Source organism: Panulirus ornatus, chromosome 16 (assembly GCF_036320965.1).
Source record: "Panulirus ornatus isolate Po-2019 chromosome 16, ASM3632096v1, whole genome shotgun sequence".
Lineage (NCBI taxonomy): Eukaryota > Metazoa > Arthropoda > Malacostraca > Decapoda > Palinuridae > Panulirus > Panulirus ornatus.
Genome location: NC_092239.1, coordinates 3,692,886 through 3,718,051, shown reverse-complemented (window position 1 = coordinate 3,718,051; position 25,166 = coordinate 3,692,886). Strand labels below are relative to the sequence as shown.

At 35.2% G+C, this 25,166-nt stretch overlaps 1 protein-coding gene across 2 annotated transcripts in view; it reads right to left on the bottom strand.

Annotated features, from left to right (window-relative positions):
- Positions 1–625: 625 nt before the first annotated feature.
- Positions 626–25,166, bottom strand: part of Nep3 (Neprilysin 3) — a 93,422-nt gene continuing 68,881 nt past the window's right edge. For both annotated transcript variants that reach the window (XM_071671072.1, XM_071671071.1), the window contains exons 15-16: positions 24,318–24,457; positions 626–23,793 (exon numbers count right to left, since the gene is read on the bottom strand). In XM_071671072.1, coding sequence (XP_071527173.1) covers positions 23,617–23,793; positions 24,318–24,457 — 317 coding nt within the window. In that variant the 3' untranslated portion in view covers positions 626–23,616. The remainder of the gene's footprint in view (positions 23,794–24,317; positions 24,458–25,166) is intronic.

The following is a 25,166-nucleotide window of genomic DNA, read 5'->3' as shown; positions in this document are numbered from 1 at the left end:
CGTGTAATGACGTATAAGATTCATAGTAATGTGCTAATATAGATCAGTATACCAGTAAGGTGTATGAAAATTTTAGTCATTATAAAGTCTTATTCATAACTTGTTTGTCACTACATTTCCTGAAGCAAAGTTCATTATCCATTTGTCTGCTTATGCTATGACCTCTGTAGGTTTACGTGTAAGCTGTTGCAATTGCAGTTACATTATTTTCTAACAAGCTTAGCATGAGCCATGAATATGTTTAGAATTTAAGTAATAGGTTGTGTGAGGAAGGAGGTTGTATTCAGTTAGCTAGAGAAGTACTAAATTGATCCCCAGAATCATATTACAACCTTCTCTGAAATGCTTATTTTACTTTAATTTATCCAATGCTTATTTTTCTTTTGGTGGGGAGGAAAGTATCCGTAAGTTAGCTGATGCACAGAAATTACATCATGCGATGCCAGAGATCATCAGAAACATAAATAGAATAAATAGGAACAAGTAAAAGATTTTTTTGAGAAATTATGAGTGGTACATAGAAAATAAATCAAAATCAGACAAGTAGCTTTGAAATTTATGTATACCAGTGGGTTACATAGAAAAATTAACTCATAATAAAGCAGGGAATGGAAAATTAGAAAAATTTAACATACAAATTCTCTTTTATTCACTCAAAATACCTTCAAGTCACATAATTAAGATACAATACATATTTGAGACAGCTTGGATAAGTTGGTATAAAATATTATCTAAGCCATACACACAACTAGACATTTCATTATGGAGTATATTATGGATAAACATTCACTTACACATGATATGACAAAGGGTCAGATACCTTTACAAATCAGATATACAGAAACGGTGATTATTTACTTTCCTTGTGCCACTACATTATTAACTTTTTTGAAGATTTGCTTCACACGGGAATTGACGATGCTGGAAATATAATATTTGTAAGAGAAGATATCCGTATCCAGTCACTGCATTACTTCTACTCAACCCTGTGATCCTATGAGAAACCCATAAAGTGGGAAGTGATTTATGGACTAGGGTGTGTTTGAAGAGAACAAATCTAATATAGATTATGATAATCTTACCAAATAAAATCTAACAACCAGGCTGTGGAAATGAGCTATTTGACAGGAGCATGTGGTATAAAAATATAAAATTAAGAAAGAAATAAGGGGGTGTAATGGAGACTTGATAAGGTAGGGAGGGCAAAGGAAATGAATTGTAGAGTGGCAGAGTGGGTGAAACACAATACCTTGAGGTGGTTTAGGCATGTGGAAAGAATGCAGGAGACGAGAAGTTTACAAAGAGAGTGTATAACAATATGACTAAAGGGGTAGGTGTAAGAGGAAGACCACCTGTGACATGGGGAAATAGAGTGGAAGAATACAGGAGGGAGAGAAATGGTTGAAGAATGCTTGGAATGATGAATGTGAGGGAGGAATATAAGTGGAGACCTTTGCTATGGCAAACCTCATGAAGAGAGTTTCCATTGGGAACAGGGATCATAGGTATTGATAGTTGGATAGTTAGATCAGGCAGCAGCGGATCTAGGGTTCCATTTTTAGTCTTGAAATTTGAAAAGTAAAATACTTGAGCTACACTTGGAAATGAATGTGCAAAACAAACAGAAATTTAGTATGACTTTTTTTTTATTATATTTGATCACCATTTCCTGCCTCAGTGAGGTAGTGCCAGGAAACAGATGAAGAAAGACCCATCCACTCATGTACACACATATACATATATGTACATATACATAACATATACAGACATACATACATATACATACACATACACAGACATATACATATATACACATGTATATATTCATATTTGCTTGGCTTCATCCATTCCCGGCGCCACCCCACCTCACAGAAAACAGCCTGCGATGCAAAAAAATAAAAAATAATGACCCATGAAGAATTTAGAAATGAAGTCACTTATGATTAAATAACTAGATGAATATGAAAACTCTTCAAGAAATGTAAATGTCTGCTGTACTTCTATAAGTAGTGTAAATGTCTACTGTACTACTATCGAACTGTGATTCCTAAGTAAGGAAAATTACATGAGCATTATTGACTAACTTGCACTAGTTTTAATCTCTTTTGCATATGAAATTTAATATCATTCTTTTTTCTCCCTTCACAGATTTGTCAATATTTACCTTATGTTTCCAATAACTTCTTTTCTGTAGAAAAAAAATCAATAAGCATAATATTTAGTTGGCTCAAGGAAAGTATATAATTACCACAGAAACGTAGCACCAAGTAAATGCTTGAAGTTGGTATGTAACTATTTCCGTGATAAAATGTCATGTAAATCAGATTTACAAACAGATCATCATCTTTAGCTCCTAAAGTGTGGATAACAACCTAATGAATTTGCAGGTATTATAAAAATTTTACAGATCAGTTACATAGGAAAAAAAAAGTTCCATCTCTTCATATCCAAATAAAACTTTCACTGTCACAAGGTTCTTAGCATATGTAAGGAAACTAAGTAGAACTTTTTAGTCTCTTGTATATATATATATATATATATATATATATATATATATATATTTGTTTATATATAAAACACATTTTTGCCATAATTGTTCACCACTTCCTGCCATAGAGGGGTATCACCAGGAACAGACAAATCACAGCATCATTTGCTCACATCCACTCTCTAGCTGTCATGTATAATATATAGTTATTACATAGCATATATAAATTTTGATAGCAACATCCAATTATAATAAGATATATCAGGAAAACACTATTACAGTTATATCATCTTACAAACCTGTTAGTACTGAATGAGCCAGTTGCCATATTGAATACTTCTCAAGGTAGTTTATTATAAATTTCTCTGCAGTTGATCTACAAACAGGTAACAGCAGTGCCACACACACATTTGTTGTACAGTTTTGCATTTTGGTTTAGCTACAACACAAATGTATTTTTTTTTTTTTTTAATTCTACATAAGACTAAACACATCTTAAAATTAGGATGATACTACAACATTCTGTTTAATGTTTTAAAAACTACAAGGTACTGGTAATGTGTATTAGTATCCCTTAGCCATCATCATGCACAAGTTTAACTTAACTCCATTTCTGGTGAGATGTTTTCTGTTTCTTTCTTAAATTACATTTGACAGTGGACTAGGTTATATTTCATTGGTTTAGATTACTCAGAATTACTTTACTAAGTTTAATAGGAGTCTTTTAAAGCTTCACTATATAATTCTAGCTACAATTCTACCCTTGCTAGATGATACCAGCACAGTCCATAAATAACAACACCTGTGCAAACAGCATCTTGAGCTATAGCTTCATCATTACAAAATACATATGCTATATGTCAAAACAGTAAACAACAAATGAAAGACTAGATAATGTAAAGATAAGTTTGACATCACACCATTGGCATTGTACTGTAAACATCAAATCAAGAGGAAATACAGTCATCCATAAGCAGGAAGGGCTGACACACAAGGAAAGGCTGAACAATATAAACAGTTTACTGCAAATAAAATGTGTGAAATACAGTAAAACAAAAACGTTGTTTGTGACCTGCATTTATATTTTATCCTTGAATCACTTATAGCAGTGGTTCATACTGAACTTATGATAAATGATCTAAAACCGAATAACCTTCCTTATATATATATATATATATATATATATATATATATATATATATATATATATATATATATATATCTTTTTCTTTCTTTTAAACTATTTACCATTTCCCGCATTAGCGAGGTAGCGTTAAGAACAGAGGACTGGGCCTTTTTTGGAATATCCTCACATGGCCCCCTCTGTTCCTTCTTTTGGAAAATTAAAAAAAAAAATGAGAGGGGAGGATTTCCAGCCCCCCGCTCTTTCCCCTTTTAGTCGCCTTCTACGACATGCAGGGAATACGTGGGAAGTATTCTTAATCCCCTATCCCCAGGGATAATATACATATATATATATATATATATATATATATATATATATATATATATATATATATATATATATATATATATATGAATATGTACATATGTATGTATGTAATGTCTGCATATGTGTGTGTATATGTATGTATATGTGCGTATGTGGGCGTTTACGTACATATATGTGTATATGAGTGGATGGGGCATTCTTCGTCTGTTTTCTGGCACTACCTCGCTGACACGGGAAACAGTGATTTATATAATAATAGTAATAATATATATATATATATATATATATATATATATATATATATATATATATATATATATATATATATATGTATATATATATATATATATATATATACATAGTATTCATTGATAATTACCCCAGGACTAATCTCTATGAAAGAGCCATGGTGTTACTCAAGACTTCTTTTTCAAGCTCATTTAGCCTAAGGCTGTGCTATTTCTCGTAGCAGGGACGTGAAGACTCCTTTAGAGTGAGAAGTTCTTTGAAGAGACTGTACTCTCAAATGTGACTCACTCGCAATGTAACCTTGAGAAGGCAGAGTTCAGTAACAGGAACCTTATAAGGTTAGAAAGGACTCCTGGGGCAAAAAGTAATTAAGTATATATAATCATCAATATATGCTATAGTTTTCTCATCAACCTACTAAGACTAAGACACAAAAAAGACCTCATTTCTGGAAGGATTCTTTTACTTACCATTATTGGATAGGGAAGCATCCTTCCTCTTTGTGACAAAAAAATAAATACATAATTCCTTGAGGTAATAAGTGTGGCATGAAATAAATCAATGCTGTTAATCTCATGATAAGCACTGTGCTCTGTTTTTAAAATATCAAGTGTAACTGTACATTCAAAAAGTGTGTAGTTATGATGTGTGCTATGTTCATGTGATTACTATTTGTGTTTAACATGGAGAGAATTTTACACTTTTGTTGCCTTGTCTCAATCATGCATATACATCTTGTTTTTACTCATGTGTGTGTGTGTGTGTGTGTGTGTGTGTGTGTGTGTGTGTGTGTGTGTGTGTGTGCAATTACTTATTTGTACAATACTCTGAGAGTTTAAATTTACAGGGCCCTATCTCTAGAGCTTTCTTTACCATCAAGTAGCTTTTTAAACATTTGTATACTATCATCATTTACAGTTTCATTATGTACTTTATTTCAACTGTCCATTACCTTCACATCCTTTCTTACAAGAACTGTTCACTGCCATTGTTGTCCAGTGGATGTAGAAACTTGAAAGCTACAATTATTTCATCCCTTGTAGACTTGCAGACTTGTAGCTCTCAGCTCTCTTAATTCAGGTACCATCTTAGTCGCCCTTCTCTAGATTCTCTTAATTATATCTCAATGCTTCTTTAGGTATAGTGACCAGACATGAGAAACATTCTAGTTTTGGTGTAATGTGTGCCATAAATTGTTTGCCAAACATATCCTTATTAATTTACTGTACTTAACACTTGCATACCAAGAAGTGACCCTTGCCATTACCTCAAGGTGAACAAGGCATGTACAGCCAGCGTCTAACCACACATACATATTCACAATGATTATTATTTGTGACTGTTTTTGGTTTTACATTCGTCTTTTTTTACAAGAATATTTTGACAAATAATTTCTCTATGATACAATATACACCAAATACTAAATCTTACACCATCATCACCAATATAGTAAGATTTTTGAGATACTTATTACAGCTGACATGTAAATTTTTACGGTAATCATAGATTCGTGACACATTTTGGTCATACATTTTTTTTTACATGAATTTGTAAGAAATTACTTGATAATATCATATACACCAAATAATAAAACCTAATCCAACTTCACTATTCCAGCAACTTTTAGGATGGTATTACTGCAAACACATACTTATTCGTGATTATATTTTATGACAGTATTTTTGGCTTTATATATTTTTTACATGCATTTGTCGGCCAGATAATTATGCATGGTTTTGGTTGGTGTGTCCTCAAATAATGAAATGTGTCCTTAGACCAACAACTGGATTGCTCATGAATTTCAAAAGATTTGGATACATATTAATAATGAAATGTGTCTTTAGACCATTAACTGGATTTCTCATGAATTTCAAAAGATTTGGATACATAATACATTCAGAGTTCACCAGCATAAGTTTTTTAATGGACACATATTGGGACATAAGAATACAAAAGTATTAAATGCAGTTGTACTATTTGCTAGATGAGTTTCTCTCCTTACACTTAAAGGACTGAGACCAAAAAATTTAGAGCAGAACCCAGGACAGAAGTTTATCAGTAAATTAAGAATAAATCAAATTTTTCAACTTAAAATAAATATCCAGAAAAATAAAGAAAACAAAAAAATCTGGTAAAATAAACATATTTCCTGCAGTACAGACATTTAAATTTGGCACCACAACAGGGTCATTCCTTCCTCCATAATGGCATATGAGTTACACTCTTGGGTTCTTTCTGAACTCTATGCATCAGCAATAGACTCCTCTCGCCAAAATCACACTACAACTAATCATAAACCCCCAAGTAGAAATCAAAAGCTTATCCTTGCCTCACACTTCAGCAACCTCTTTCACAGATCCACCGACCCCCAAGAAAATATAACAGTAGCAAACCACAAACATGCAAAAATACTTGAACATGCACTAAACAGCCACCCTCCTAACTCAATCTTCAACTCTGCCAGACATACACTGATCAGAAACCACACTCCCTAGACAAACTAAAGTCATGTTTTTCCATCTACACTCTGGACATCACCCATCCCTACAACATAACAAATACCATTTCATTTTATCCCAAGACCATTCATGACCACAATGCAACCACCATAACAAAGATGCCAAACACTTTCTACTCATTTGTCTTGCACTCTTCCCATGCAACTGCAGACCCACTATCACTACACTAGATGACGTGTGGTCCCATCCATTGGAAAAGACTGGCTTCCTAAAGATATAAGGGACTTCTAGGGCAGGAAGTACCTACAGAAGGGTATAGATAGTAGTGAATAGGAAACACAAACACATCCATATGTCCGATATATCAGTGTCTATATCTGTATGTAAACCTGAAGCTGAGGCTTGTGAAATATGCAAGTGATTCAAATGTACTTAGCTTACTAAAGTATCATACAACTCATGAATTTATGTTATTAAAGAGGCTTTAATGGCACAGGCCTATGTCTTTTGATGGCCTGTCCCTCTATTCCCCTCATCATGAATTGACAAACTCACACACTAAAATCTTTAGTTACCAGTGACCAAACCTTGTATAACTTATCAAGGCAAAAGAGGGAAAAATAGAAGAAATAATGTGAAAGATATGAAAAGATGAATAATCAAAAAGGGAAAGAAAATAGGTCTGAAGAAGAGAGAAATGTACAGGATGATAATTGTATGAGGTTGTTAAAAAAAAAGATATTTGGTCCAGCCCAGTAGCTTATTTTAATGAGACATAATGGAAAACCAGCATACCTGACATGAAGAGTACAAGATAAGTCTGGACATCTTTTCAACTCTCTCAGAATAGAAGCACTTTCTTAGCAAATGCTCTTTACAGCCTAGAACCTTAACAATGTATTTCATCCTATATATTTTTTCTGATATCTAATTTGGCATCAAATTATGAAAGAGTCTTTAAAAAATTCCTCTCATGTATCAGATTACATAAACAAAACACTTAATCTTTTGGTCACCAAGAAAAAATTTTGGAAGTCAATAATTTAGAAATGAATGTTGGTTTCTCATCCCCATATATTTGTCTCCGTAATTTCATGCAAAGATACTGACAGGAAATACAATTTGGAAACAGAAATCCATCCTCTTTGCTGGGCTGATCAGACATATATATTCTTTATAGTATCTTTCACCTCCACAACCTTTTTTCTGTTCAGATCAAAAAAAAAAAAATACAGATAACTATGTCATCAAGCTAATAAAAAAATACTGAATGTAGGCTAACTAATCTGAATAACTGAAATACACTTTACCAGTATCATACTGTGCATACAGCTAGATTTACATGGAAAAGATGCAAAGCACATTGATATCACTGAAATTTCAGCATTAATTTCACCTCTCAAAAATCTATGCTTCCTACAATGGTTTACTTAAAAATGTATCAGCAAAAGACAGAGCAATGATTTTAACAAAATCAATTATCTAAACAGGGCATTGTATCTCTGTAAAATGTAATGAAAATCTCATACTATTCTTTCTACTTCAACTTTTTTTGTTTGTGGTACGTGTTTCCTTATTCTTTTAATAAAATCAAATAGTTAAACAACACATCTCACCTTTTTATTCATAGTTCCCTATCATTTGTCAGCCATTGTCATAATTTTTCACAATCTAATGTATCAATTTTTGAACAATAATGTGCAATAGTGCATATCACTGAAATATTGTAAAGTTTTACTTTTTTTTAATCTTTGTTAAAGCTCCATTACTACCAAAATCTACGAATAAATACATTTTAAACATTTCATCAGGTAGCAAAAGAGTCAGCATTCATGAGTTTAATCATTATGAAAGTTATAAGCCATAATTTAGAAGGAAAACTTCAAATTCTGTCATCCATAACCAATTACTCATGAAAAAGGAGAGTTTAGAAATCATAATAATAAAATGAAATGCAAGAAAAACTTAAAAGTATTTACACCTACAACAGAAAGATGCTGATAATCCATCAAAAGCCAGGTTATCCAAATTTTGGGCATCTACTAGAGGCATTACTCTTCCAGCAGCAATAGTAAATTTTGCTTACACTGTCAGAGTTCCTTGCTGCATTTCTAGGTGGCTGCTTTCATATGTATTAAAGTTTATCAGCAAAAGCATACTATTCACTTGTAACAACCACTAAAATCAGAGCAAGCATATTGACAGATTCTTAGGAATGCAATATAAAGAGTGTTTTATGTTCAGTAGAAAATTATTATATGGATTGGTCACATCGAGAGAATGAGTGAGGAAAGATTGACAAAGAGGATATATGTATCAGAGATGGAGGGAACAAGAAGTGGGAGACCAAATTGAAGGTGGAAGGATGGGGTGAAAAAGATTCTGAGTGATCGGAGCCTGAACATCCAGGAAGGTGAAAGGCATGCAAGCAATGGAGTGAATTGGAACAATGTGGTATACCGGGGTCGACGTGCTGTCAGTGGATTGAACCAGGGCATGTGAAGCGTCTGGGGTAAACCATGAAAAGTTTTATGGGGCCTGGATGTGGAGAGGGAGCTGTGGTTTCGGTTCATTATACATGACAGGTAGAGATTGAGTGTAAACGAATGTGGCCTTTGTTGCCTTTTCCTAGCGCTACCTCACACGTGTGCAGGGGAAGGGGGTTGTCATTTCATGTGTGGCGGGGTGGCGACGGGAATATATATATATATCATTATATATATACAATTTCTTATTTCTTTTATTTATTTCTTTCATACTTTGCTTGCCATTTCCTGCTTTAGTGAGGTAGTGAAGTATAATTTCCCTTGTAATGTGTAGCTATGGAAGCTATTTTGTCACTTGTAAGGTAGAGGTACGAAAAGGGCAAAACAGTGAATATCCAAGGTGTAAGTGGGGAGCACAACTAGGCATTCTCACTTCCTACAACAGCAAAACTGCTACTGAGGTAGGCTCATGTGGTATGTTGGCATGCCACGTAGTTGCCACTGCATGCTAAAGGGTACCATCTTCACTGGCATACACCAACACTGTATTAGGTAGGTAAAGTGATTTGCATTAATATTATTGCCACAGGCCTGCTCAGGCGCACTTCAATGGTGGGCACAGGATAGAGAAAATGTGAGGGATGTGGTATATAGAGAGTAACTTGCTCTCAGTGGACTGTACCAGGGCATGTGAAGTGGCTGTGGTAAACCATGGGAAGATCTGTGGGGCCTGTGTTTCGGTGCACTCCATATAACAGCTAGAGAATGAACGCAGGCCTTTCTTCATCTGTTCCTAGCACCACCTCACTAATGTGGAAAATGGCAATGAAATTATGAAATATGAATATATGAAGGTCGGTCTGCTGCAGGGGCATGTGATGTCCCCATGGTTGTTTAATTTGTTTATGGATGGGATGGTTAGGGAGGTAAATGCAAGAGTGTTGGAGAGGGGTGAGTATGCAGCCTGTGGGGGATGAGAGGGCCTAGGAAGTGAGTTAGTTGTTGTTCACCGATGAAATAGTTCTGGTGGCTGATTAGAGGGAGAAACTACAAAAGCTGGCAACTGAGTTTGGAAAAGTGTGTGAAAGGAGAAAGTTTAGGGTAAGTGTGAATAAGAGTAAGGCTATTAGGTTCAGTTGGGTTAAGGGGCAAGTTAATTGGGATGTAAGTTTGAATGGAGAATCATTGGAGGAAGCGAAGTGTTTTCGATGTCTGGAAGTGGACTTAGCAGTGAGTGGAACTATGGAGTCAGAAGTGAGTTACAGGGTGAGGGAGGGGGTGAAGGTTCTGGGAGCGATGAAGAATGTGTGGAAGGAGAGAACTTTGTCTCAGAGAGCAAAAATGGGTGAGTGAAGGAATAGTAGTTCCAACAATATTATATGGTTGCAAGGCATGGGCTATAGATAGGGTTGTAAGGAGGTTGGATGTGTTGGAAATGAAATGTTTGAGGACAGTATATGGTGTGAGATGGTTTGATCAAGTAAGTAATGAAAGGGTAAGAGAGATGTGTGGAAATAAAAAGAATTGGTTGAGAGAGCAGAAGAGGGTGTGTTGAAATGGTTTGGACATATGGAGAGAATGAGTGAGGAAAGATTGACAAAGAGAATGTATATGCCAGAGGTGGAGGGAAAAGGGAGAAGTGGGAGACCAAACTGGAGGTGGAAGGTTGGAGTGAAAAAGATGTTGAGTGATCGAAGCTGAACATACAGGAGGGTGAGAGATGTCCAAGGATTAGAGTGAATTGAAATGATATTGTATACTGGGGTCAATGTGCTGTCAGTGGACTAAACCAGGGCATGTGAGACATCGGGGGTAAACCTTGGAAAAGTCTGTGGGGCCTGGATGTGGATAGGGAACTGTGGTTTTGGTGCATTACACACGACAAATGTGGCCTTTTTTTGTCTGTTCTCCTGGCATTACCTTGCAGAAGCAAGGGGTAGGGATGCTGTTTCCTGTAGGATGGGGTAGTACCAGGAATGGATGAAGGCAAGCAAGTATGAATATGTACATGTGTATATATGTATATGTCCGCGTATGTATATGTTGATATGTATATGTATGTATATGTCCGTGTATGGGCATTTAGGTATATATATGTGTGTATATGAGTGGTTGGGCCATTCTTTGTCTGTTTCCTGGTGAACTCACTGAAGCTGGGAACAGTGATTAAATATAATAAATAATATATATATTTTCATTATTTTTTATTATACTTTGACACTGTCTTCCACGTTAGTGAGATAGCGCAAGGAAACAGACAAAAGAATGGCTCAACCCACCCATATACACATGTATATACATACACGCCCACACGCGCACATATACATACCTATACATTTCAACATATACATACATATACACACATGTACATATTCATACATGCTGCATTCATCCATTCCTGCCGACACCCTGCCACACATGAAATGACACACCTCTCCCCCCCGCATGCATGCGAGGTAACGCCAGGAAAAGACAACAAAGGCCACATTCGTTCACACTCAGTCTCTAGCTGTCATTTGTAATGCACCGAAACCACAGCTCCCTTTCCACATCCAGGCCCCACATAACTTTCCATGGTTTACCCCAGACGCTTCACATGCCCTGGTTCAATCCATTGACAGCACATCGACCCCAGTATACCACATCGTTCCAATTCACTCTATTCACACTCTCTCTCTCTCTCTCTCTCTCTCTCTCTCTCTCTCTCTCTCTCTCTCTCTCTCTCTCTCTATTCATGTATATTTATTATACTTTGTTGCTGTCTCCCATGTTAGCGAGGTAGCGCAAGGAAACAAACGAAAGAATGGACCATCCCACCCACATACACATGTATATACATAAACAGCCACACACGCACATATACATACTGTACATTTCAACATAAACATACATATACATACACAGACATATACATACATACACATGTACATATTCATTCAGGATGGATGATATATATATATATATATATATATGTGTGTGTGTGTGTGTGTGTAGGTTTTCTTGGACTCCACCTTCTCAAGGTTACACCAAGAGTGAAAAGCTACCTTTAGCAAGGCTGTATCATTGGAAGTATAGTCTTGTCAAAGAACTTCTCACCCCAAAGGAGTCTACAATTCCTTGTTACTGGAAGTAACACAATCTTGTGCTGCAGGAAGCTTTAGAAAGGTCCTGTGTAAAATCTGAAATCTTTCATAGAAATATGTCTCGAGGTAATTATTAACAAAATATAATAAACGAATAAATAAATAATATATATATATATATATATATATATATATATATATATAAAGACAAGAATTTGTATACTCCCTTGCACATGTTCATCTTATATACCATGAGAATCATCAACATCTATGTCCAATCACCATAACAGAAATACTAGTTAATATGAGTACAGTATATATATATATATATTTGATATACAGTACAGTAATGTTATTTCTGCAAAAATATAAAATATTACCTGCTGAGTGTTCTACAAAGATGGTAGGGTATTTAATATCCCTAACTAGTCAGAAATTGTTAAATGAAATACTAATGTGTTTATAACTATCCGTGAGACATAATAACATGCATTTCTAATATTTTGATATTTTACATTTCAAACCTTGTCAGTAACTTGGATCTACTGTGATCAATGAGCAGTTTCTCATAAATCTAAATCAGTGGAGAGAAAAACTTATTTGTATATATATATATATATATATATATATATATATATATATATATATATATATATAACCACCCTCTCTCCTATTAACAAGCGATGAGATAAGCTCAAGTAAACCAGCAGCTATAAACCCTTTAGTGAAGACAAACTGACATTTTCCACAGAGCAAAATCCATCTTTGTATCATTAATATTAAGTGATACATCTGAAATATTATAGACCATGGGTTTTCAAACTTTTTTAAGTCACTGAACCTTTATGTTTAAATGAAAAAATTGCTATCCCCATCAGGCTTCCACAGAAACTTAGGTTTCCATGGAGCACCATTTGAAAACCCTTGCATTAGACAATAATGACAATACTTTAATGCCACTAGATTCATGATCAGGTACGATATGATTGAGGATAAAATGATAGGTTGTCAGGCTGTCTACTGTAATTGTGTTCTTTCTGTGAATTCAGTAACTTTTCTTTGTTATTCTTTACTGCCTGGTGACTTGCAACCATATTTAACAGGGAATTGGCTATTTGGAGTCTACAAATAAACTTCTGAGCAGTAAAAATCAAAGTCTGCTGACAATCTGTCCTAGTACTGACGAGACTTTTCCATTTTTTTCATTCATATCAGATGTATGATGATATTCATTTCTGTTATTTAATAAGGAATATCCTTCACAAATGTCAAACTAACATATGAAAACCCTGTATATTTAAACGATGTTATTGCTTCAAAAGAGTCATACCTCAGCGTTTTTCCCATATGGTGGTATAGTCACATCTGCCTTGGCTTGTCAACTGTTGATTTACAATTTCAAGAGTTAGAATCTTTGTAAATCAATTATAATGTTCCTTCTTAGGTTGTGAGGAGTGATGAACCATGTACAACACTTTGGGCCCACAAGAAAAGGGTGCATAAGGTGCAAAAGTACTAGGGCCTGGGGTCACCTAAACGTTTTCCATGCATTCAGTTGCAGCAAAACCTAATAATGTATGAAAACTGAATAACAGATCATTCAAATGTTGCATATGAAAGATGTTACATATAAAATTACTTAAAACTATATATAAAAACCTATCTTTTCACCTGTATTTCCATAGCAAGATTTATGGTAAAATCAGATCTCTGTTAGACCAGACCACAATTTCTGTTTGGATTTTATACAAAATTCTTCATTTATCTGAAAATCCATTAGAATACAGAATGGCTGTATTATCTATTAGTGATAGAGACTATTACACTGATAATAGAATTCTGCCTTCTGTAGGTCAGTTTCACTTAATTGGTTTTCTCTGATTTGGATTTTATTTTTCATACTTTCTGTTTCCCTTATTTGTGAGGTAGTACCAGGAAAAGACAGAGATTTTGCTTCATTCATTCACAGCTGTTAACTAGCTCTCGTGTGTAATGCACCAAAACCAAAGTGATAAAATATGAGAAAAAAGGACTTTGACAAAAATTCTGGTTCACATTTGTTGAATTCCACTTAAAATGATCACTGTAACCTTAAAAAAGTAAGTCCAAGTTTTCCAAAACTGCTGTATTTCAGTAGCTTGAATTATTTACTGAAAATTTCTCATAAAATGCCTGAGTATGGAGTATGGCTTTACCATATCAAAACTTCCTGTAAATTCAAGGGAAAGATGTATTCAGTTAAGTGTTTTGACTCAATTTATAGACCTTGGCAGTATATAAGAAATCTGACAAAGTTCAATTGCCATTTAGAATGTTGAAACAAGGGTGGCTGACTGGAATATCTTAATGGGAAGATAATATTTGGAATTGAGGGGTTTAAGGGAGAGAAAAATTAAGAAGCTCAGAATCAAAAGTAGCACCATGGCCCAAGATATCTCCCGGGGCCCTGACAACACTTCACCCTCCTCATCCCTTCACTTACCTCTGTTTCCCAGCAGGCTAACATCAGATGCCCAGCACCTGCATCACTCTGTTACCGCTTAATGCTGCTTCCGTCATGATCATATCCATTTATGTATAATAAAACTGATAAAGGATCCAACTCCTGTTCTTAAGAGTCACTGATTTCATCAATGCTCCTGAGCTGATCATGCAGGGCACCTGAGTCAACCCAGCTGCAAAGGAGTGTTACCTAATCATGAATTGGGACAGGCAAAGGCAACCTCCTACATTCATGAGTCCTTCCAAGAAGAGACGACTATTCCATATAATATATGAAATTTTGGTAATTACTGTAAATACCTTATCAATAATTTAACTTCTTCCTGGGAAATGATGGTGAGATCATCACCTTTATAAGGTACGTAGTGTTTGCACCACAAGATCCCCTTACCTACTACATAAGCTAACATGAATATGCCTGATCACATAAATCAAAAGATTGACTCTATCATAATATTCTCCCTAAAAATTTGTGGACGGTCACATCTAAAGGTGTTTTTCCTTAAAATCTCACTTGTTTGCAGCTGGGCTTTCTAAAAATGATAAAGGAGCTATGAATCCAGAAATGGTACAAACAGAAAATGCGTATAGTGAGGGTAAAAGGAGGATGGGGTATCTTGCACATCATGTCACTCCTACCAACCAGCAGAGGAATAGCTGAGCTAATTCTCGAAAATCTTCACTCAGATATTCATATATGGAATACCATATTATCGAACTTTTTACAGTGTGATCATCTTACCCTCTGCATCACTATAGGTTCTTCCTTTTAATTTATCAGAGACAAAGCTTGTTTTATATGAGCCAAAGATACAGTTAGTGATTAATATATAGGTCAAGGCACCTTCACCAGCAGGAAAACTTTCAAGAGGAACAAGTAACAATTCACCATAGCCAATTTTGGCTGACTGCAAGTTAAACATACTGTAATCATATTCAACCTGGCAGTGGTATCATATTTAACCATAATCATAAAAGAAAAAGCAATTTTGGCAGTATGTTACCCTTCTATATATACTTTTTATACATGAATTTCTCTCCTAATGGGATTTGGCCATTTAGCAAGGAAAATAAAAAAGCCCTGCTCTCTTTGACTATTAAAGCAATATCCCAGAAAAATTTGTAAGTAAAGCCATCATCTGCCCCTGAGGACAGGATCATCTTGCATGAATATGTGAACAAATAAGTTTTCCGTCTCCAAAACTGTAATGTACCTAAATGAAAACAGCAAGCTTTTATCCCCTGCTCCCATCAAAATATATCAAAAACAGCCTTTGGCTTGTGTTCTTCATTATACAACCCTTCTATCTCTATACCTTTTGTGACACCTCTCCTTAAACTGTCTTTTGTATTAGGAAAATTGGCTGTTCCCTCTGCTTTTTGCTTATTTATATAAAGAACCTATGCAATCCATGTTTGGGACTCTGATATACTTTTTTCCTCCCTGTTGCACAGTTTAGTGCATCTATTGTTTTTTCAACCTTGGGGCCAGTTACAGGATGTTTTTTCTTTCCAATTTTTTCTGTTAATGGAAAGAACACATGCATTCCAGGTTTGTCATTTGTTTATGGAAAGAAACATGCTGACCAGGTTTGTTTATATTGTGTTGTGACTTTAATTCATTCTTTTTCCTCCTTATTGCACTATAGTGCATCTATTGTTTTTTCACCCTGGGAGCCATGTTTAGGATTTTTTTTTTTTTTCTTTTAATTCTTGGCCACTACTGTTGGGTGTAATCATCTGTTGGCAGATCTACCTAATTTTGTTTGATTCACGGAAGTTTAGCTTACTCTCCTTGTTATAATCCTAAATTCTACAAATTTAAGCTACAAAAATATGATGGAGAGAAATAACCTCTTTGCCCGAATTACCCTTGACTATGGAGAGATAAGCCAGATTGCCATAATCACAACTACAGCTTTCTTGCTTTCTGCCACTTGGTGATTCAGCTTCTAGCTGTATTCCCTAGTTTGATTAAATGTTTATTTGGGGGGGAAGTACAAGCATATTACTGTCTTCTACAAGAGTTTCTGTATTGTTTCTCTATCCTCTTAGTACTGACTGACAATTTTTTGATTGCCATTGGATCACTCCTTTGAGAGATATACGGATGGACTTGTACTTAACAAACAAGTCAAAAATTCCTAAAATACAATATCTTAGAACTTCTCAGATCTCATTACCTGGTATTTCTGTATATCTTTTCTGCTAGTACATTTCATCATGCTAAAGATTCCTTGGTGTTTTTAAACCTTCATTTCCAGCAATAAAAGAACTCATTCAAGAAAAGAATGAATCTCAGTCTGAATACTTTAGACAACACCTCTGATAAAAATTCAGTCACAAATCACTTCTAACAACCTCAAGACAGTAAACCTTCATTTCTATCTATCTATCTATATCTCTGATGCCCATCCCCTTCTCCCACATTCATCAGTTCTTCAAAATACTCCCTTGGTTCTCCCAGGAAATTGAGCTTCCTGTCATTCCAGGGTGATTTGTTAGTCAAAGCCTTTTTGCAAGATCAGAGCAAAGGTCATCAAAACAAAGTACTCTCATCCTTCAAAATATGGGTTTTTCTAAGAAAGTGAGCCAAAGTCAAGTTTTGTGCCTAGTTAGGGCTTGAAATGGATAGGCTTCTTAAGTAATGTGCTCGTTGTCAAATCAACCTAATCATATGAAATATTTTCTCTTTCTTATGAGTTACTTTTTTAGTGTTTTTTTTAAAATGAACTTCAAGATGACAGTCAAACATTATTATGGAAAAATTCAACTTTCCTAGTTCTACAGTCCCTTTAGCTTTGTTGCACTTGAAATGAAGCTTCCTTTTCATAAGCAGATTCTTCCAAACTTCTGCAAGGAATCTTTTGCAGAAAAACCAGGAGTTTTATGGCTCAGTCTGTGTTCTATGAAATCATTGTTACCCACCTCTAGACCTTCAGCTTTAGTTCAGCTTTAGATGGAGACTGCTGGCAAGACTGGGTTTTGTGATTCATCAAAGGGTCATGTTGATGTAGGCTCTAGGGATTAAAGGGTCAGCCCCTTCACAGCCACTGCAAGGTACTTGCCATAAAAACATTTTTCCTGTTATGCCTGTTTTTTCCTATTGAAATTGCTTTTGTGTCGTTATGAACAACACCAACTTGTAATACCACTCTCATCTCATGGGTTTTACAAAGGAGTTGCTCATTTTAGTGAAGGACCTCAGTCTTTTGGAGTCAGCCAGATACCTTCAGGGTTTACCTCAGGTAGATGGATAATCCATCCAGGTGCAATTCTCTATCTGAAACTTCCACAGAGTATTCACAATCCCATTCAGTGCCCTTCTTCCAGTGACAGACTCCTATGCTCAAGGTACAATTGCCCTCACTTTCAACTGGTTCCAGAGAAAGAGTCCTCTTCTATTCACACCAACAGAAGTCTTCCTTGGTATTCCATTTCAAAACCAGAGTAAGGTTTTTAACACCTCAGCCATCAACAGATCTGCACTTCAAGAACCACTTTCAGCTGGGGATGGATTTGAAGCTAAGTACTTCTGCAACTGACAGGTTACCTTCTTATCCAATTTTTCTGCTGTAACCTTACTCCACATGTTACTGTTTCTCATTGCTCTTGAATTAAGACTAAGAGTAAGCTTGGTTCTTACATTGTTTTTTATAGGAACCTTTTCTCTTTTTTTTCAAAAGCTAGTCAACAATATCTTTTGCTAAAGAAAGAGGAACTTCATTAAGATCTTTTTCTCTATCTTATCTCTAAATTTTTTTGTGAGAAAGTAACATGACCACATATTTAAAAGAGCCCAACCTAATCTTCCAGCCTTTCTCAGCCTACTTTTAACTTCCTGACCCTCTTTTCCCACTTAACTCTCTCATACTTTCTATTGCGTAGTTTAGGATTACTGGAAAATAACTCAGTTTTTTCATAGAGGTAAATTACACCTTTAGAAAGAAATATAAGCATTTATCTGTACAGGAGACAGTGGCAAGCACTGCTTTATGCAAAGTAATCATATCCTAATGGGGTATATGGTGGTGTTTAAACTTATGTTTTTTTTGGGGGGCATATTGCCTTAATATTTACAAAAGCAGCAGCAACATCAGCATTCTCTTTCATTTCTCTTACTTACTGGCTTCCCATGTGAAGTAATAACTCTTTAAAATTTGAAATGTGTTTTTTAAGATAAACAGTTATCAAAATAAAGCAGGTGCCTTTTTAATGTACTACAACAAGTATGTATAACCTCTAAGTTACAATATTCTTAGTAAAAATAGGCAGAAAAATTAAGATTTAATGTCAACAAAGGTTGAAAGTTATTGTCAAGAGAAATTCTATAAACAAAACCGTATGAACTGCACATTGAAATTTTATAAACGAAATGGTGTGTACTGCACACTGCTTAATTGTATGCTTAAATGTTATGAGTACCTTTCAAATTGTTAATAAGTAGATCAGTTGCCTCATATTATCTATCAATATGATATCATGGGAGAAATATATAGACTTCACAAAAGAAATATCTTCTGAAATATCATCTTAACTGATAATTCATTTCTAAGGCCACATATGTACTGCAGCATATCTATTAGATAGTCTCATATGCAATCTATTTATAAAACTAAGGCTATTCCTTATACAATAAACTTTTATTGCACTTCTAATTATTTTTCTCATTCTTCACACCTAGGTTAACTCATCTCAAACTGAAGGAAGCCTCATTTTTTCCACAATCCAAAGGAATGGTTAGTTCCTCATGAATTTGGGCAATGGTCTCACTTGTTCAACAGCAAAATCAAGTGGCAAAATTCCTTGAAAATTTATCAGGTATTGCTGCTGAGTTTTCAAACACTAAATCACCATGAACAAAATATTTGGAAAACTTTAAGGAGAAAAACTTAACACAAATATAGAAGTAGCCTGCCTTACATACTAAAATTACAGCAACTATACATGTACTTTGATAAGGATTTACATTTATATTCTTACATCATTCTGATCTAGTCCCCCTTGCCCTTGTCTGTGACGCAGCCCCAAGCACACCATGTTAAGTCTGACATTAAATTTGTCTAAAAAGATGACACATATTGACAGTAATAAGTTTCTCTGATTTCCTACTTAGGAGAGACTTTGCTTTTCTGCATTTTTCAAAGGACTTCACTGTGCACAAATTCATGAAACCATGGAACTCACTGACATGTATAGATATACAGTAAAAACAAAAATCACTGTTGACTCTCCTGACTGTCAATATCCCTTTTGTCACTTCCTGTTTCAAAAGTAGATTCCCCTTGCTATATTTTCCAAAGCCTTTTTGCTTTGCTAAAACATCCAAAAATTCTACTTGACTGAAAAGTAACAATAAAAAAATGCTCATGAGTTTTGCATAATGATATACCTGCCACACAAGTGACATAACTAAAATATCAACTTCATTATTAGCTTTACTTACACTACTGTTATTCCAGTGTTATCCTTTCTATGTAGATATGCAGTTCTGTAATTTTGGTAGCAGTTAGTGTATCTGCCTGGTTATATAGGTATCTGAGCATCTACATAGAAAACAAAAGGATCAAGGTGTGTGCACCTATGACAGGATTTTGTCAAGAGTTACAAAGAGAGAGAGCAGACTGATGTTTAGCCTCATCATCAGTCATCTGTGTAGGTCATTGTTAAAGGCCCTCTGGTAGTCCACTCATATTCAGTCCATCCACCCATCCCATTTCTTAAGTGTTGCTTGCTTTAACATGAAAATCATGCATGTTCATAACACAAGATCTTCTGAATCCATGTTATCCTTACATGGTTTGTACCAGTCAAGTACTCTTCTGTTTTCTGATTACCCTCTTTAACATCCTAAGTTATGCTCATTAGTAGAACTAGCCTTTAATTCAGCACCACTTCTCTGTCACTTATTATAATATTGGTACTATGTTGGTTCAATCTTTACCATTCTATTCCATTCCCTTCATTGAGGGATATTTCTTGCCTGGTAAATGGTTTATCGAGGATCCCAGGCACTTTCTGAGTATGCATAGTGAGATGTCATCTAGACCATAAGCTTTGTGTGGGTCTAGCTTCTTCATGAGTCCTCTCACTTCTCCCAGATTTATGTCATTATTTCCAAAAGTATCTTCCTCAATGGATCTTGGATCTTAAAATGTAAACACTTTATGAAACTTGGTATTCAATTCCTCACATACTGGATGTCCTTATCTTTATTGGTAGCATTACCCTCTCATCTCCTTAATCTAGTAATTTAGTCCCCAGTATTGGAAGGGTTAGTGATGACTGTGTAGTGAGCCAGCACTTCAGCGATTGTCATGCTGCATTCCTATGACCCATGTAGCTGTCTTTCTTTCCACTTCAACCACAAGTGGAATGCTGGCATTCTGTCCATAAACATACAACTCTCCTTGTCTTACATAACACTTGACAACGCTGAACTCCACGACTCATTTTCATAACTCCATATTTTCCTGCTACTACTGTGCACTATCCCTGCCTTGTGGCAAAATGGTAGGAGCATTATATAAAAGCAGTAGGTAGGAACATCAGGCAAGAGCATTAGGTATTAGTAGGTTGGAACATTAAGTGGACACATTAGATAGAAGTAGCCAAGAGGAACATTAGGTAGGAGCCTCTGGAAACACTATGGTAGAGTTTTCTCTCTGTGAGTGGCCTGTTAAGGGTGAGGCACTAAAGGCTAAGAAGCAGCACTGGAGTTCACCAGTTATGGAGCCTTTTCCCATGGCCACCCCCTTGAGGGAGTTCCTGAAGGGAATAGGCATCAGAGATATAGATAAATAGATAGAATAATTTACTCCTTTACAGTTAATTTAACCCTTACAAATTTGGGTTTATTTGTTATTTTGGCATATCAATCTGTTTCTTTTATATCTTGCTTGTTTCTCCTATCTTGTCTTGATGCACTGTTTTCATTTCTAGTCCTCTTGTATCTCTTAAATGCAACTTGACCTGCATTTTCTATATATCTTCCAAAGTGTCTATGTTTTCTTGTGCTTCATTACATCTGTTAAACCATTCCTTCAAACATTTCTCCATCTCCTTCTCTATAACTGACTGCTGGTACATATATCTCTAAACCCTGATCATAGATTTCTCGAACTCTAATACCTCTACATAAGTGTGTGTGTAATCACATAGTTCTACGGTAAGGGGAGAGACTTCAACAATCATGGAGCCTCATCTCTATTGTGTTTTTGTTTGTGTGTGTGTGTGTGTTTGTGTGTAATTACCTATTTGTACTGTATGGGGAGGGAGTTTTATACTTTTAGAGCTCCATCTCTTAAACACTGTATCATCATACAACTTTTCAGATTTAAGTATGCTTTATGTGTCTACCACGTCTTCAGTCAGTTATTCCATTCATCCACTACTCTCGTACTATAAAAGTACTTCTTTACATCTTTCTTAACTAGTTTCTTGGTTAATTCAATGCTGTGTCCTCTGTTGTCCTATACCTTCATCTCTCAAAGAACTATTCACCATCTATTTAATCAATCAGATTTAAAAACTTAAAGGTGGTCAAGTCACCCCTTACTAATCTCCTCCAAGGTGAATTTATATAAGGCTTCTAGCTGTTCCCTTTAACTCATCTCTCTTAATTCTGGTGCCATCTTTGTTGCCCTCCTCTGGACCTTCTCTGTTAACTCTTTGTGCTTTTCTAGTTGCAGTAACCAAACTGAAGAAGCATATTCTAGTTTTGGCCTTAAGTAGGATATAAACAACTTGATACCATTTCCTTATCCATATTCTTTAAAGCTATTCTAATATTTATCAGCAGACAATTGGTCTTCTTAACCATTCTTTTAGTGTGGGACTATAGTGACAGGGTTGAGCTAATGTCGACTCCCAAGTCCTCTCACACAAAATGCTGAAGCTTATTTCTAGTTGGATGATGACCATATTGAGGCCTTCTTTCAATTTATACCACCCTCATTACAATACATTTACTTAGGGTGAATTTCATCAACATAGGAATTTGTCAAAGTACCCTTGTAAAGTGATGCATCCTTCTGACCTCTCAACTATGACTTTTGTATCATCCACAAACATATTCAGGTACGAGTCCATACCTTCAGGCAAGTCATTTACATACCAGTAAATCAAGAAGAGTAATGGTCCCAGAACAGAACCCTGTGGCAGTCTGCTGGTGACTTCAACCTATTTTGAGAAGGCTCTTCTGATATGTGTCCTTTTTTTCCTTTCCATTTAGACAATCTTCTATCCATCAAAGGAGTTTCCTCCTTGTGTGTGTGAACTCATGTACAGGCATACTTGTTCACAGTATGATGTAATGTACAAGTCTTCATGAATGCTAGAATAAATTTCAACCTCTTATCCCAGAAGTTTTGAAGTTTTGTACCCTGTTGATTCAATCCAAAACCCTCATTTTATTCTATAATGTTATATTTAACTATTGTGAGTAGCGAAAGCCTTGAAATTTGACCATGTAAAAAAATTAACCAAAAAAATTAATTACACACTAAATCTTTTATACCATTTACAGAAAAATCATATCTTTCCTAATTAATACTGATTTTATAGTCAATGAAAATATATCTCATACTTCATCATTATTTCTATTTTCAACTGAAAATTTCATAAGGCATTATTTCTGTCCAATTATATGAAATATTAAAAAATACAGTAAGTACTGCAGATATTATAAAGAATCTAAAATACACCGGTATTCATTTCTAACACAACAATGACCCATGTTTACTGAGTTGTAACATGCAAACCAGGGTCTACAAATAAGTACTGAAAAATTACAATAATATTGTACTTCAATATAGCATTCTGAAGCTTCTATTCACCAATTTATCTTCCTTTCTTCACTTACAAATTATTTCAGCTTTAAAATACACCCTTAATTTCACCAAACTGTGCATTTCCTCTTAGGATTCATTTTTGATCCTTTTATACACTTGAAAACTTTAGCAAAATCTTGAGAATTTGTGAGAGATCCAAATACACGGAACTTGCCTGGTACATGTGAGTCCTTCATGATCTCTAGGTGAGCTGCTTCTTTAGTAATAGATGAACACCATACCTGTTTGGGATAAATACAGATACTATATCTAATCAGATGGAGGCACTGTATTATACAAAAATTTTCTTTCACTTTGCAAAAATAAAGGTGATTCTTGTCAGCTTTCTTGCTGCCACAGAGATAAAAGACTACTGCATTTGTAAAGGATATGCCACTTTTAATTTTCTGTGCCTTGATAACTGTTTACAGTGCATTTGAGTGGATTGGAGAGGGCTGAGGGCCTTGTTATCTGTGGTTCAGCTTATCCCGTTACAGTACTTCAAGTATCATGCAAAGGCATCATCTCTAAATCCTTCCAATCTTCATACTTTGGCAGATATATCCATCTTACCATAATATAAGTAACTAAATTGACACAGCTGTAAATTTTCTTAATTCTGTCAGTGGGTAATCGTGTGGTTATCATATTCAGTTCACATTAGCAAGAATTACTTTTACAGTAAATGAATTGTCACATCATTCTCTGAATCATACTGTTCTTCTTCACTTAAGTCAAGATACAATCAAAATACTAAAGATCAAACCTGAGCAAAACCAAGGAAGAAGAGCTGCTGATGATTAAGATGAATACCAGGTAGAGCTTTCTCCTCCCCATTCTCTTGTACCCATTCCTGGTATGCCCGGAAGCTTGCTTTCAACCCACCATTGTCAGCTATATTTTCACCTACAAATCAGATCAATGGTGTGTTTAATTTTCCTTCCAAAGTAAAACTATCTTATCCCTGCTAAAGTCTCTTTTAGTTAAAATGTTTTCTCTTATTTTTACCTTCATATTACCAATCTTGATTTCTTCTGTCCTGTTCTGTATGTGTATTGTGAAAACTGAGTTGAGCCATTTCACGACTTCACCATTCACCATTTTCTTAGTAGCTGGAAGTTAGCTAGCAATTGAATTAATATTCAGGCCTTGTTATAAGTATTTTTTTTAATGAACTTAAACAGTGAATTGTCAGCACCAAAATTATGCCCAACAACTCAGTATACACAATGAAACAAAACTGACAGTAAGAAGGTATAACTGTCAACTGCAGTAGTTCTTATCCTTTGAATAAGGAGTACTGTATTACTCCCCTGAATAAGGGTAGCATATGATTTTTGGTTAGAACCACTCAGATTCAATTCTAATTCAGTTCTGAACTTGAAACTGTCAAAAAAATCATACTTTGCAGGTTGACAGAAGCAATACTTTTACTTCTCTCCAATAAAGTGAAATATATAATGACACCCTACTGTGCATACATCATCAGACCCCAGTGGAAGGAAGATTATTAACTGTAAGAGAAAGCTATATCAAGGGCTAATCATCAAGAATATTGTAACGCAATGAAATAACCAAAGGCTCAATGAGTTTGTAGTAGCTTTCAATTATAACA